This window comes from Pagrus major, chromosome 23, assembly GCF_040436345.1.
Source record: "Pagrus major chromosome 23, Pma_NU_1.0".
Classification (NCBI taxonomy): domain Eukaryota; kingdom Metazoa; phylum Chordata; class Actinopteri; order Spariformes; family Sparidae; genus Pagrus; species Pagrus major.
Window position 1 is genome coordinate 16314569 of NC_133237.1, and position 15437 is coordinate 16330005.

Sequence of the window (15437 nt, forward strand, 5' to 3'; positions counted from 1 at the left end):
GTGCTGTGTCCTGCTGATTTTAATCCTAACTCATTAAGGAACAGAGAGCAAGTGCCTGTGGAAACTCTCAGGGGGAACAGAGAAAGTGACAGAAGAAGGAAGGACCGCTACACAATTTATCAAGGGAGATCAGTGGAGCTAATTTACAGCTTGGGCGACAAAAGGAGGGAGAATTCAAGCATTTTATTTTTGCTTTTCAGTCACATGCCTGCTATCCCTAATTACCCTTTCCCTTGTCTGTCCTAAACCTCTTTACTTGCAACCTTTGCGTGTGGCCTGTTCAAGCATGCCCCCAAACGGAATTAACAGGGCCCTGAAGCTGCAGTTTGGCCTCATCAACTACGAGAACCGCTACCTGACGGCTGAGGCATTCGGCTTCAAGGTGAACGCCTCCGGCATCAGCATGAAGAAGAAACAGATCTGGACCTTAGAGCAGGATGAGCAAGATAGCCAGGTAGTGTTCCTCCGCAGCCACCTGGGACGCTATCTGGCCTCTGACAAAGATGGGAAGATCACATGTGGGGCAGAGAAGCCTGACCCTGAATGCCGTTTCCTTATTGTGCCCCAATCTGATGGTCGCTGGGCACTTCAATCAGAGCCTTTCCTGCGTTACTTTGGAGGCTCGGCTGACTACCTGTCCTGCTTTGCTCAAGCCATTGGGGAGCAAGAGCTGTGGGCCGTCCACTTGGCTTTACACCCACAGGCCAGCCTGCTGAGTGTGGCACGTAAGCGCTATGCCCATCTGTCTGCTTCAGATGGAGAAATCTCAGTGGACAGCAACATTCCCTGGGGGGTGGACTCCCTTGTCACCTTGGTATACCTGGACGGCAAGTACAGCCTGAAGACCTGTGACAGCCGTTTCCTCAGCAATGATGGCAAACTGGTGAAGGAGAACACCAACACTACCAGCTTCACATTGGAGCTGAAGTCTGGCAAGCTGGCCTTTAAGGACTGTGATGGGAAATATCTGACACCGATTGGTCCCACGGGAACGCTGCGATCTGGCCGATGCTCCAAGCCTGGAAAAGATGAGCTGTTTGATCTAGAGGAGAGTCATCCACAAGTAGTTTTTCAAGCCGCCAATAAAAGATTTGTCTCGGTCAAGCAAGGTAATCAGCATCCAGTCTTGAAAAAAGCACATTTTCTTATAATTACACTGCTTTATGTAGGTTTGATATTTACAAAATTAAATAGTTATATACAGGAAAATGAGTTTGAATGATGCACTTATAGTATGATGAGGAAATTTAACACTGAAACAACTTTCATCGTTGAAGGTAATAGTGGTAAAAGAATGGGATTTGATAGTTTGTCAGTACATTTGAAATAATCTATTCAAAATTAGGTATGGTAAAGGTGCCTTCACAGTAACGATGGTAAAATATGGCGAACATGTGAGCTAAACATAGCTAGAACTCCTTGCAGAGACTCCATGCTGAGCTCACACTTAGGGAAGGAAGGAAATACGAACCTAACATTGTGGTCATTCAATAGCTTTTTGACAAAATGTAGCAATTTCCTCCACTATGATTTTGCATTAATATGCAGTCTTTGTGGACTTAACCAAAATGTTAGCATGGTAGACCATTTTTAGATCCCTTAGAGAGCAGTGCATCAGTTATTTTTTTGTTTTGTTTTGTTTTAAAAAGATTATTCAATTTTTCAAACAACTCTTTGCTTTCCTCTTCGAAAGATAACTATTTTTTCGCTTTGTTTTTTCATTCTATGTTGCTAGCTTTAGGTATTGAGGTTAGCTAAGAGTTTAGCCTTAGCCTGTACAGTAGAGTACACAGTGTGCCTTTGGACAACTTCATACACCTTCTTCCTGAATGTAGAAATACCACTTTAAAATTTTGTGAACATAAAGTAAATATATTACGGTTATGAACCAAAAAAAGCTTATCTTTTATCTTAGTAACATTCATCAGCTCGTAAGAGAAAGCATTGCCTTTCCTGTCTACACGCTGGCTCCAGACTGGCTGACAGTTGTACTGTGGAGGTAATTGTGGTAATGGGCTTTGTCATTTCCACTGTGCGTCCCTTGAAGATTAAGTAGCGTGCAAATGACTGTAGGGCAGGTCCGTGCCCCAAGGGTGTTGATTACCATCAATGGTCTTTAAGCCTTACAGCTAGTCGTTCTTTACCGTCATCCATTGACTCACATTTTCCAAATTATGTGCTATTGTCCAGGGTGGCAATGAGTAACAGCCAGGCCTTATCAGACGGATCAGTTACAAGGTCTCTTGTCAGCCTGCATGACGCTGCATCTGCTTTGCCTGGTATAATTATTTTAGAAAACAATGTGGGAGGACATGAGAGCAAATTGTGTTCTGTTGCAGCTTTTAAAGCTTTAAAATTAAATTAAAACAACAAACAGATGTCACAAGCCTTCTTGTAGGACATCTCTACTGATGTAGATGTAAACTAGTAGTACAATGCACATGCAATACTTTATCTGATGAATGAGGTCCTCAAACTTTAGACTACAGTCATCATTATACATATGAATAAATAAAATACTGCATTAAAAGGGTTTATATCAGGGCAATACCTCCATCCTCAGAATAAAGGGCAAAGAATTACATTTTTAACTTTAGTGTTGGCCTTGTGGCAGTTCCACGTTTTTTTAGGAACAAGGCACTGAAAGCTGCTTAGTGGGCCCTGCAGTGCAGATTTGCATTTCACCACTCAGGGAATTACAGCAAGCGAATGAACGGGAAGGGTGGAGGGGTGACTTCGGGGGATTAGGGTTGTAACAGGCTTAAGAGAAAGGTTGAAGGATATTTCTGTGGCATCTAATTTGAACTACAGCAGACACAGTGAAGTTTCTGTCTGTGTATTCTCCACCACCTGACACACCCCACCAGACAGAGTTAATACATGTGGATTAAGTATATAATACTAGCTGAAAGTGAGGCAGTGGGTTTTAGAGAACAGTAACTAACCAACTGGAAAGATTGGCACAATTCTAAGTCAATTTCAGATGTTATTCAAGTCTGTTTTAGCTTAACTTACACAATTGCTTTTGAACGCAAAACAGATCACACTGGCTAGCCGATAACATAAAATTTTCTTAAAAGCAAAGGATCACAAACGAGGCATGTAAATGTTCATAGCACCCAGACAGCTTTGAGGCAGGTTATTTGATTAAAGAGATCCTAAAATCTATTTCCTTTGTATGAAACACTCAAATCAACCCTTCAGCATAATTCACTTCTCCAGCCCAACCTGATCAAGGCATCTGTTTTTCTATGACGGAGCAAGTAAGACTTTTGATCATCCCCTTTCACGTCTAACAGGGGTGAGTGTTTTAAAACTCAGAGATGGATCTTGTGACAGAAACAATTCTTTATTAAATTATTAAATCAATTTATTAATGTTAAAAGATAGACAGGCTACATTTTATCATCTGTTAGCCACACTAAAGCATGATATATTAAGTATGATTAAATATCATAATTCCATGAAGTTAACACTGAGAGAATTGGGTCAAAATGTCACCACATAGCTTGTTAGCATTATTAGAGCAGATCCCAAATTAGAGACTCATCTGTGCAGGAGGAGTCCTGGAGTAACACCACGCCAAAACACGTTACCTTTTGGCATGTTTAAGATGTTTCCCTGCTCCAACACACCTGATACAAATGATCCACTCGTCATCGAGCTCTGCTGAAGCCTGATAACAACCCTACATTTGAATCAGGTGTGTTGAAGCAGGGGAACATCTAAATCATGGGGGCCCAGGACAAGGCTTGAAAAACACAAATGATACATATGCAAAAAGAAAAAAATGCATACGTCATTTCCCACACATAAACTGGCTCTTATAAAAAAAGAATGTGCAGTGAGGATGTGTCCACCAAAGTGAAGCTCGGTCCACATTTTTTCTGTCCAAAACCAACTGAGTCCAAGAGAGTAGTACCTGATCTCAACAGGCGTTCTGTTTTTTACATCCTGAGCCTGAGTATAAGTTTGTGTTACAGTACCCTGTCATGTAGATGTTACCATGGTTAAAGACAAGCGTTGTTCTACGCACAGATGAAAAAACTTATATACAATAATAATATACAGGAGGCTATTTTATATCTATGGTAATGCATGTACACATCCAGAACTGGAGTTACATCTAGTAATACATCTAGCAGTAACGACTTGTGACTTGACCAAACCCAGACATCATTTCTAAATTTTTGTCTGAACCCTGCCTGGCCCATCTGGTCCCAGTGGGTCCCGCCAGGTTCAGGTCGGGTATCAATGCTCTCATGTGTACACCTCACACATATTTCAGACCAGGCGTAAACATAATTTTTGGATTGTAGTGTTATTTTTCTACTCAGCGTTCTTTAACATGTCAACGGAAAGTTGCATTTATAAACTTAATCAAAGAATTCAAACTTAAATTAAAAGAATTTATTAATGATCATTTTATCATCCTTTTTCCTTTATGCTATCATTTCTGTGTTAATATTTTTTTTAATCTTGTCCTGAATTGTGAAGCACTTTTTAATGTCTGTTTCAATACAAGAGCTTTAAATCAATCACTAATCATTCAACTAGAAGAAAGGGCAAGAAAAACGGGCTGTCTGTGCTTAGTGACAGCTGTTCTGGTGTGTCAAAGAACTTGCCAATGTGACACAATACGTATATTTTTGTCTCTCTTTGGCCCCTGCTGGCTATATAAGGAGACAGAAGCCTTGGTTGAGTCATTGTAGGCAGCACAATGTATTATGAGATGTACACACAAGGCATGGCTGTAATTAAATGCTGGATTACTACTACGCAGACAAGTCTCCTTGGCAATGCCTGGGAGAGTAAATGACATTCAGAAGGAGGCAGATGGCGTTCAAGAGAATGTGACATTGCAATCTATAATTTCTACTGAATGAAGGCACAATTACCAAGGCTGTCTTTTCTTCCCTTGTTACCAGGAGTGAGTATTTCAGCCAATCAGGATGTGGAGACAGACATGGAGACCTTCCAGATGGAGATTGATAAGGAGAGCAAAAAGTCTATGTTCAGGACCAATGGAGGATCCTACTGGACTCTCGTGACTCACGGAGAGATCCAGTCCACTGCCACGGAAGTGTAAGTAGCTCTTATAGCTTTAAAATAAGTAATTTCTTCCATGTTTTTTTCCTACCTTTTAGTTGTCAGCTCATTTGTGTCTTTCTTCCTAGAGAGGTCAACACAATGTTTGACATTGAGTGGCGAGGGCAGAGGGTGGCACTCAAAGCAAGTAATGGAAAGTATGTATGTACGAAGAAGAATGGGCAGCTCTCAGCCGTCAGCGATGCAGTGGGTAAGTGCTTTCAAGCAAGCCACTTACGTTCCAATGTCTGTTTGAAAACGCTGCCACAGGTACAACCTTTGTTAACCTGTGCATGACAAATGAAAAGCACGTGTCCTTCATTGCAGGTGATAATGAATTATTCCTGATGAAACTCATCAACCGCCCGATGCTGATCCTTAGTGGCGAGAACGGCTTTGTGTGCCACCACAAGAACTCCAACACTCTGGACGCAAATCGATCCGTCTATGACATTTTCTCACTGATCTTCAATGATGGCGCCTACAACATAAAAAGTCAGTGTTTTCATCTGTGCACAATAGGGGAGGGCGATCTAGCCAAATAATGAATGCAATCCTTTTTCTCAATTTTGAAATGACCTGTAGACTGTAACTGGATTTGAAATATCCAATGACCTTTTAGACACAGCTGTCCAATAGGCATAGCCATGGTTAGCTACATCACTCTATTGGTATGTTAACATAGCATGGATCTGCTGGGCAATGAGGTTATGTGAAGTGTGGACACAGAAGTCGAAGGTTCAAGGTGATTCAAGGTTTTTTTTTTTCATTAAACAACACAGGGTTGCATAACAAGGTAACATTTCCGAAACTCCTTCATGCTACACGAATGTAGAACATATATACAGTTTTTTATTTACATATAGATGTAAACACCTGGTTTTTGACTCTGCGTTGGGGTGAAATGTAAACAGCAGCAACAAGATGGTGATAATGGTATGGTCGGCATCATCACATTTAAAGTTCAACATCTAGGAAACACTGTCCATCAACTTTGACTCCGTGTGAGCACTAAGCATCAATGACATAAACACGAAGTCCAGCTCTCCTCATCCTGTCGTAGTCCTGAGCTCTGTTGACTTACATAACAAGCAGTATGTCTTAATCCTGTTTTAATAGCAATGGTTGTTAATTTAAAAAATTGGCTGAAATATAATTGACTGATATCCTTTTGCAGGCGTGAATGGAAAGTTCTGGTACGTCTCTAGCAGTGGCCTCGTGTGCTCAGATGGAGATAAGCCAGAGGACTTTTTCCTTGAGTTCCTGGAACATGGACGCATCGCCATCAAGGGCTCCAATGGCAAGTACCTTCGTGGAGACCAGGGAGGTACACTTATGGGCGATGGTACAACCGTTGATGTATCTGCTCTTTGGGAGTACTGATCTCTTTCAATTGGGGTCGGGGCGCAGGACCCCCTTCTACCAGCTCAAATGAAGCGGACTAACGGGTAGCATTTTCCTGCCTGTTTTTATACCAGCTGCCAGGTGCCCGATACCATGTTTTGTTTTGTTTTGTTTGTTTTTTTTAATTGGGAAGAAGTGAACACTTTTGGAAGATATGTGTGGTTATGCTTGTTAATGTAAAATGATTTGTCTCTTAAATGACAATGCCAACATAAGACAACACATACTGTGTAAAATTGTTTAACTTCACAAATACGGATTAAGACAGTGACTGTCCCAATTCTTTTGGACAGTCCTTGTTCTATATACTGTAGGTACAGTACCAAATATGTTTTAGGGCAGCCACACTGATCAGTCATTGAAGAGAGAGAAAATAAACAAAGAGACAAATCTTCTTTTGATTCGTTCATTTCATTTACTGTTTAGCTTATTCAGAAAGCATGGCCATGAGAAGCACATTAAGTCCTTCTGTTGCTGCTGAATTCCATGGGCTAAACAGACTTAAAATCTCCAAAAGAAAGAAAATATCTCTGCAAATTTGTCTCTCTATCAAAATGGATCCAAATCTGGCAGTGAAGGACATTAGTCCTGAAAAACACTGACACGTGCTTACTGCAAATCAAGAAAAACAAAAAACAAACAGATGATAGATCAGTGAGACTGCATCTTTTGGATTTTTCAAAAAAGAAAAAAAACAAAAACAAAACAGCGATGCAATACTTACACAAACAAAATTCATTTAATCTGGCTAAAATGACAATACTTGAGTTGACTATCTGACTTTGTTAAATCTCTATCAACAATCACATTACGTGTTTACAGTTTTTAAATGACTTCACTACTTTGACATGTTAAATAATTATTGATTTCACTCTAAGCACCATGGTAATGTACCATTGTCCTCAAAGACCAGAATGGCTGCTGCCAATAGTGTTTTCATTCATTTAAATTGACAGCTTTCTTTGTAAATGAAAATATATTGGACCAAATAGTTAGCACTGTCTCAGGCACATCTGCAATGCTGAACAATGTATGTCAGCATCACTGCAAACACCGAAATACATTTTTAGTCAGAGATGAGTAACACATGTAGGATCACAGAGATCAGACTTGTTCAGGAAAAAAAGACTATTCAGTAGAAATGTCAGGGACATGCAAGAAACCAAAAGGGGAGCACATTTAGAGCATTTGATGGACTATATATCATTTTTAATGTATCAGGTGTGAACTCAGAAAGTGCTTCTCTAGTGTTCTGCCTAGGGGCCTTAAACCATACTGCACTCTATATCCCTTTATATCCTGTTCAGAGTTGGGTGGTAAGATTAAAAGGTAGAATGGATTTATAGAACAGATATTTTAACAGATTACTTACTGGAATACTTATAAGTGGAAAAGACAACTCATGAGGCCATCACAGCAGTGATGTTGTATAAAAAGATCAGGCAGAAGCAACTGTATTTGAATACAAATCTTAAAGTAGTGCATGTTTTCAACCAGTCAGATGACAAAATGCCATGCGTTTCATTTGTGAAGTGAATGATATGTGCACTCCCTTTGTGCAGTTGTTGTCAGGGAAACCTATCTTCAATGTTTCAGAGTTATTGGAAAACATGTTTAAGAGATCTGCCTTCCCTCTGCTTCCAGTCCTTTATGCACCACTAGGCCAAGAAAATTCCACTGAAACTGATATGAATCTTCTGATGTGACAGCAAACAACTGTATTTCATAAAATTCTGGAGTGTTCCTCTAAGTAACCTACCCAACACTGCTTTTGTAACATGTGATCGGTAGCCTCTAGTATAGCACAGCCATTTTCAAGGGGCACTTTGTATTGATTACAGACTCCTGACCCCCATCAATAAAACTGCTAAGGGCGCAAGCTGCCCAGACTTTATTGGCCCAGATGTTGGTGTGCAGCACAGAGGACAACCTGAACCTGTCTACAATTTATCCTGTAGATTTTTTTGTCAGTTATTTCCCAGGAAAAATAAAAATCTGCTGTAGTTCAAGTGTTAATGTCTAAAGCAATGGTTTTGTGATGTGTTCAATTTACAATTAATAGAGAAACATCTTAGAAAGCAAAGTCTTAAAGGCTTGGTCACCTATGCATCCTGTATCAGCTCGTTAGAGAGTCTCCAGCCATATTGTAGAATGTATTTAATATGTGTAGATGTTTTAATATCTTTGTTTTCTGATATGATTTTTGGAAATGTTGATGACAATAAAAACTTGACAATATCTTTGTTGACTTTGGGACGAGAGTTACATGCCGAGCTATGAAAATATAAGAGAAATCTCTAGTATCTAATGTTTGTTGGATACAATTGTCTCATTGAATTTTTCTCCAATCTCTGATGTTCTCAGCTCTGCTGAGAGTCCTCAATAAGGTCCGTTATATAGCGGACATTTTGTAAAAAAACAAAAAACAAGTGCAATTCCATCTACCTGTTTTTATGCACACTTTCAATTTGTATATTAAAAACGCTGAGTGGAAATCCCTGGAAATTTTGAGGGGAAAAGTGTGAATCATTACGAAGATGTTTAAGTTTGGTTCAGGGGGAAAACAAAATGTGGCAAAGTGCAATGGAGTAAAACATAATTAGGAATTAATCATAACATATCCAAAGAATGGGATTTGTAACTCAAATCTCTGCTCTGCTGAGGAGATGAAGTATTGTGGAAGATGACACATCAATTCTAGATGGATGAGGAGATGGTAATGTTCCTTAAATTAATGCATGGAAGTTTCCTCATTGGCACTCAAGTATCGGCCTTCGGTCACAATCAGCGGCAACAAATTTTTACATACCCAATATTAGATTATTTTATATTTGCTGCAGTAGCAATTCACAGAACTGAACCTGAACCAAAACTGGAATCAGACAACACTGCATGTGCAGCACTGGTACTTTACTGGTTCACTTTTGAAAATGCATCTGTTTGAGACAAAATGGTGACACATCCAGTGACTTGCTGGATTAATTTCTGAGGGATCTGTGGAGAACATGACATCAGCTGCACTACTGGTGTTTTGTAGAGACCTACCTGGAACTGAGGGTGGATACGTTAACTGATACACTCGAATTCTGTAGTATCAGATAAAACACTAACTACAAAGATATTTTTCCAGTTTGGGTGTTAAAGCATTTAAACATTCCTTTACGTCGGCAGCTAAAAGCAGTTTGCAAGGTAGTATTATTTCCCTGGAAGTTTAGGTAAAATTTGCTCTACATTTGGATGGATATTGGATATCCGATGGTGAAAGTAAGTCAGCATGTAGGCTAACAATTATAACTGAGGTGGCTAATCTGAATTCAGCCACAACTCAAATCATTATTAACAATTATACTGTTCCTGCTGAATGAGAAAAGGGTCTTTTATAAGTAGGGGTCAGTATATGTACATATATATATATATATATATATATATATATATATATATATATATATATATATATATATATATATATATATATATACATATATGTAATATAATATGACAGAAAGCGGACTTAATGATGACTATATTCAATCTAGGTGTGCTAGCTCCACAGTCGTAAATGGAACTGAGGTATAATTAATGTCATAAGTAGACTAACAGCTGTTATGAGTCACAATGTCTGTTGAAAAGGGCTAAGGGTTCAAAATAATGGCATAATTCAAAAACAATATTAATGGTTTTCATATTCCTAACACAGAACACATTCAAACTAAAAGCCAAATTCATCAAAAGATAGAGGGCAGAGAGGACTCTCTGATCAGTGTGGTTTTCCCCATCACTACACTGGATGGCAGTGTGTACCTCTCTTACTGCAGTTCACTCTCTGTTACACTGATCGTACGTGACAAGTGCTGCATATCTGGCTGCAATCAAGACAAGCACAAACACCTGTGAGTAATCCACCGCACTGCAACCGACCTCCTGACATCTGTTCACACTTTCAACAACTTCATGTTCTAAACTGAACTGGCGTCAGCTGTCACTTGCAGAACACAACACTTTCAGGAGACATGAATTTCACAGTATGTGCAGGAAGTCTTGATGTATCACCTTTGCCTTCTTTGAGCTAATTAACAACAAAGTGTAGTGTTTTTTCTATGAGTTTCAGTTGTCTCTCTTTAATGAAACATACAACACATACATTTACATACACCCACTCTGAACTCTTCTCAAGACACATTTTTCTTTGACACTTTGCCTCTTGTTTAATTATAATTACACTGGCAAATGTTGTCTTTGAGAATCACAGCCCAGAAATGCCCTGCTGCTCACTAGCCCTGATAATTACACGCTACTCACTGGACTGGAAGATGTTTTAATGGATTAACTTGCCTTGATCGTGACACAGACTCTGCTTTTGGTGAATAATTCGTTTTAACATTTGCAAATGAATTCGAAAAGAACTCTGAAACTGAGTTAAATGTATTCATTTCAAGTAACCAAGTAACCAACCTTTCTGACCCAGGTTTCTTCTTCTTCTGTCTGTTTGTACTTGAAGCGGAAAACTATAGAGCTCTGGTGAGAATGGATGGATAAAGGTCAACCTGTATTACTGGCATGGTTTTCCTATGTGGGCTGCACTGCAACACTGGCTAGGTTTGCCTGCAGCAAACAGCAATAAAATAGGGATATTTATGCTAAGTAGTAAGACATTTTTTATGAGATCCTTCAAGGAGGTTTCCTCAAAAATACAACATATCGGACAGAAATCCAATTCTGATTTATTTTGGATTAAAGGAAAGCACTTGTTTTAATGAGGTGGCATGACATTCTAAGCTTTTATGCGAATCATTTTTAAATGAAGTTGTCCCTGAAAGACTCTCTAGAGCCAGTGTCTGGTTTGTCCATTCTGGGTGACTAGAAACAAGGCGGGGAATATGGTCTTCGGGTAGCTCTTTTGGGGCAACCGTGGGTCTCCTTGGAGCCTTGTTCTGCTTCGGGGCCAGGGCCGCTGGAACTTCCTGGCTGTCATGGGCTTGCCTCCGCAGTCGCCAGGCCTAAGCCCTATTGGGCATTTGTGGGGGCTCGTTGGGACTCTGGGGCGCGGGCATACTGTGGCATCATGGGGATATCCTTGAGGCACTGTGGGTCGTGCTGGGGTTGCATGGGCCATAAGGTTTTTTTTTGGTCCTGTGCCAGCTGTGTGTGCTGCTGTTGGAGCAGAAGAGGGGTGTACCAGGTGCTGGGATACCCAACGATCCCTCTGCGCTTTTTGGGGATTTGGCTTCCGCTCAGGACTGGTGCAGGGTAGGGGTGTTCTGACCGGTGCTCTCAGACTTTTTGACCCCACTGTACTGTAATTATTTGTCTTAATTATAGCGTTTTTATTAAGTATATCATAAATGATAGTGTTGTATTTATGTGTTTTACTCAAGATAGCACTTCCTCAGCTCTTCAGCTCCTAAGTTCTTGTTTGCTGTTTATGTATGTGTTGTATTGATAGGGTGGGAGGTTTTGTTTTCGTTGTTGTGTGAAGCACAAGTTTGATTGATTGGTTGATTGATTGAAGAGGTGTCGTATTAGAGGTGATATATTACAGTTGAAGATAAGCTACGATAAGACTTTCTTGATCCCATAGTATAACATACATATTAAGAAACACAAACATCTGTGGGTCATTTTATTTGAAAGACAAATGACCCTGTGGCATAAAACAATCTCATCACTACCAATATGAACCTGGCTTCGAATACTCAAATCCATAACTTAACCTTTAGAGTCATTTTAGTGTTGATTGAAAACATTTTTGTCATGATTTACTAACTATTAAGCTGCTAGATCTTTTTCTTTTGACCTATGAATTGACGTCTGATTCATGTGATTAATCAGATGATGATCAGCTGTGATAGAGGGGAGAGCATCGGTACAATCTTTCACCTCTCATTAAATAGAGAAATGTTTTGATATCTGATTTAAAAGTTAGAAGCAACTGCAGTGTTGGGATTTGGACTGTTTAAAGTGTCAGTCAAGAATCGGAGCCCTGTTAAGATCTACCGATTAAAAGACTTTCAAAGAACAAACCACAACATTTCAAGTATACGGTAGTGACGTGTGGGGACATCCTGACAAAACGAGGCTATTGAAAACGAGATTTACACTCAACTGAAACCTTTTAAAAAAAAATGAAATTGGTAAGAACACAATGCGCTCCGAGTTCACTGAAACACTACACACACCGATGCAGCACTGACATAGACCAATTTCCACTGTTAATTAGGATCTAAGAAAGAACAATACAATTCTACAAACAGCTTAAACCCAATGAGCCAAGCTCTTTCTATCACACCAGCTGCAAAACAATGGAGACAAGTCCTTTAAGTATGCTCATCATTCGGCTTAGCTCATCGACAATGCATGGCCTCAGCACATTACTCACAAACTTGACCAACCAAATTATAGCCAATGAGACTGAAAAGTGATAAAGTAAAATCTGCAGTGTGGACCTTTTCTCTTCCCCTTAAGGCAGTGAGATTCATTACACAAACACTGTTACGTGCTTATGACGCCATACTCCTATTTGTCTGGTACTATGGTTGCTCTGGTAAACCAACCTTTGCTGGTTGACATAAAGACCGCCACAGGCTCCAGTTCTGAAATACAGACAGATTTACGTGGCAACTTAATCAGCAGTGTGTGACCTTCTTTGGCGATGGCTTGAATGTCATTTATATTTATGTACTGCACTGGAGGTTAAGAGCTAATACCGAGGCAGATTATTTGGGCACTGTGAGCAAAGACACGATTGACCGGAACCTGGCCATTGAGACTGGTAGACACAGACAAACATGGCCACCTTTCAGCTTCAGGCCTGCCAAGAAGAAACGGTTCAGACAGAGACACTCAGACAGAGAGAGTGACACATTGGTTTCCTTGGTAAAGAGAGGAAAGTGAAAAGGAGAAAGAGCTGGTTCTGTTATCAGAACCAAGGAGAGATTAATTTCTGACTTCTTCTTTTCCTACCTTCTACCTTCTGATGCTCAGTTGGTTGATCAAGCTGCTCAAAAATCTTCATACCTGCTTCAACAGTCTGGATAAACTGTGGCCGTGTCAATTTCTTCTGCATTCTTCTTATGAATCTGCAAAAACAGAGAAGATTTAGTGATCTATAAATACTTCAGAATAGGGCTGCAGTTATCAATTATTTTAGTAATTTAGAGTACTTTACCAATTTTGCAATCTTTTTTATTAAATTACTTTCCCTTTTAGAGTAATAGTAATATACAGAAGGTAACATATGACAAGCCTCTTAAATGAACAACTAATTGGTATTAAATCAACATTTTTATTGCTCTGTTTCCTTAACAAAGCGAATGATGTATCTGAAGTTGTCGAAACAGCAAAATCACTACAGACTCATCAATATCTCAGTGGAAACACACCTAAAACATGAAAAAAAATTATATTCCTGACATCAAGGCTTATCAATACCACACTATTTCATTATCTAACCCCCGGGGCAAGTTTAATACCGCCAACACCAATGTAACAGCATAATCATCCACGCGAAACACAGTGCGCTATAGTTAACCTGGATTAAACAAGGCCTCGAGGCAAATTATTTGCTTGAAGGCTTTTTAGTAATCGAGTTACTCGAGGAATCGTTTCAGCCCTATTTCAGAACATAATTTGCTTAGAGATTTATTGGTTTATGTCAGCAATGCTTTAGTGACCCAAGGATGTGGGCAAAAGTAACTGTTGCTGCCCAGCATACAGCAGGAGAAAAGAGTAAACCCAGTGAGACCAACCTCAAACCTGTCCACAAGTTCAAGCATACTGCATGTGTGAATTTGCAACATGTGTATGACACCTACGTGCTGATGGATGACATGGATTGTAAAAGGATGGTGTGAAATTTTCAAGTTACAACTAACTGCTGTGACAGAACACACGTGTGTGTTACTTTATGCAAAGCCAAAGCCAATGCATTTGATCCCTGTGGGGAAATTATGCGAATGAAATGTGTTTCACATTTAAGAGAAAGACATGGCAATTCTTGTTCACCTTACAACAATATTTCAAAAGCCAGCTGTCGTGTTGTACTGCATACACCAAGCATGTGGCATTTAAGCTATAATATTATATCCTAGAATGGTTCATTTAAAGCAAGGCAAGGCTACATTAAAACTTAATAAGAAAAGTGAAATATAAACCTGTGTGTTAGCGACTTTTGTTCGAGGTGAAAATTGAGGTGAAAAAGGCCACTTCGAAAGACTAAATAATGAATAGAGCCACAACAACTCTGACACATCGTTCCATTTCATTGCTGCTTTCCATCTGAGATGGCATCTCAGTAACTATAATGAAAGAATTTGCTAATTAACACAGGTTAACAGGTGAAGGCTATAAAACTGTTTTGCAGAAGTTTTCGTGCCTTATCTTCAATGCAAGACATAATCTGTGTAGTTGTGATGGAAAGTCTCTGCTTAGACAGTCTGTAATATTTAACAAATGATGAGGAGCAGACATAATTGGTTTGATTGATTTGGTTTCTGCTGTTAACCTGGGCTATAATAAAAGCCTCCCCTCACAATAATAAACAACATGCCTTCCTGGAAAATGTAGATAAGACTGGTAGATAATGACAGCAGTAGTTTGTCAATAAAACATCAGTTGTCTGTCTTTTTTAGCAGCAAATTAAAATAAACCATCATTGGCTGTGTTGGTGAGACATCAAACTATGTTGGTGAAACATATCAGGAGCAGAAACTGTGTTCCTTGTTATAAGTTTGTAAGGGTATGTAAGTACTGAAAGTTTCTTCTCAAGTAGGTACTTGACGTGAAAGAAAGTTATATTAAAGGCTGTTCCATGAATTTGTATGATCAATCTATTCGTGTGTACTGAAGGACTAAATGACATTAAAAGAGTTCACTTATTTCTAGGCGCAAACAACAACAAAATAAAATAGAAAAAGAACAAAAAAAAGCAAAAAGGAGCTTTGGATCAG

The 15437-nt window shown here is 39.4% G+C and overlaps 1 protein-coding gene across 1 annotated transcript; it reads left to right on the forward strand.

Annotated features, from left to right (window-relative positions):
* The first annotated feature begins 286 nt into the window (after positions 1 to 286).
* On the forward strand, positions 287 to 6471 carry fscn2a (fascin actin-bundling protein 2a, retinal). Its single transcript, XM_073495174.1, has 5 exons — positions 287 to 1109; positions 4929 to 5085; positions 5178 to 5299; positions 5416 to 5583; positions 6266 to 6471. The coding sequence occupies exons 1-5, from the start codon at positions 287 to 289 to the stop codon at positions 6469 to 6471; spliced, it is 1476 nt and encodes a 491-aa protein (XP_073351275.1).
* Positions 6472 to 15437: the final 8966 nt, after the last annotated feature.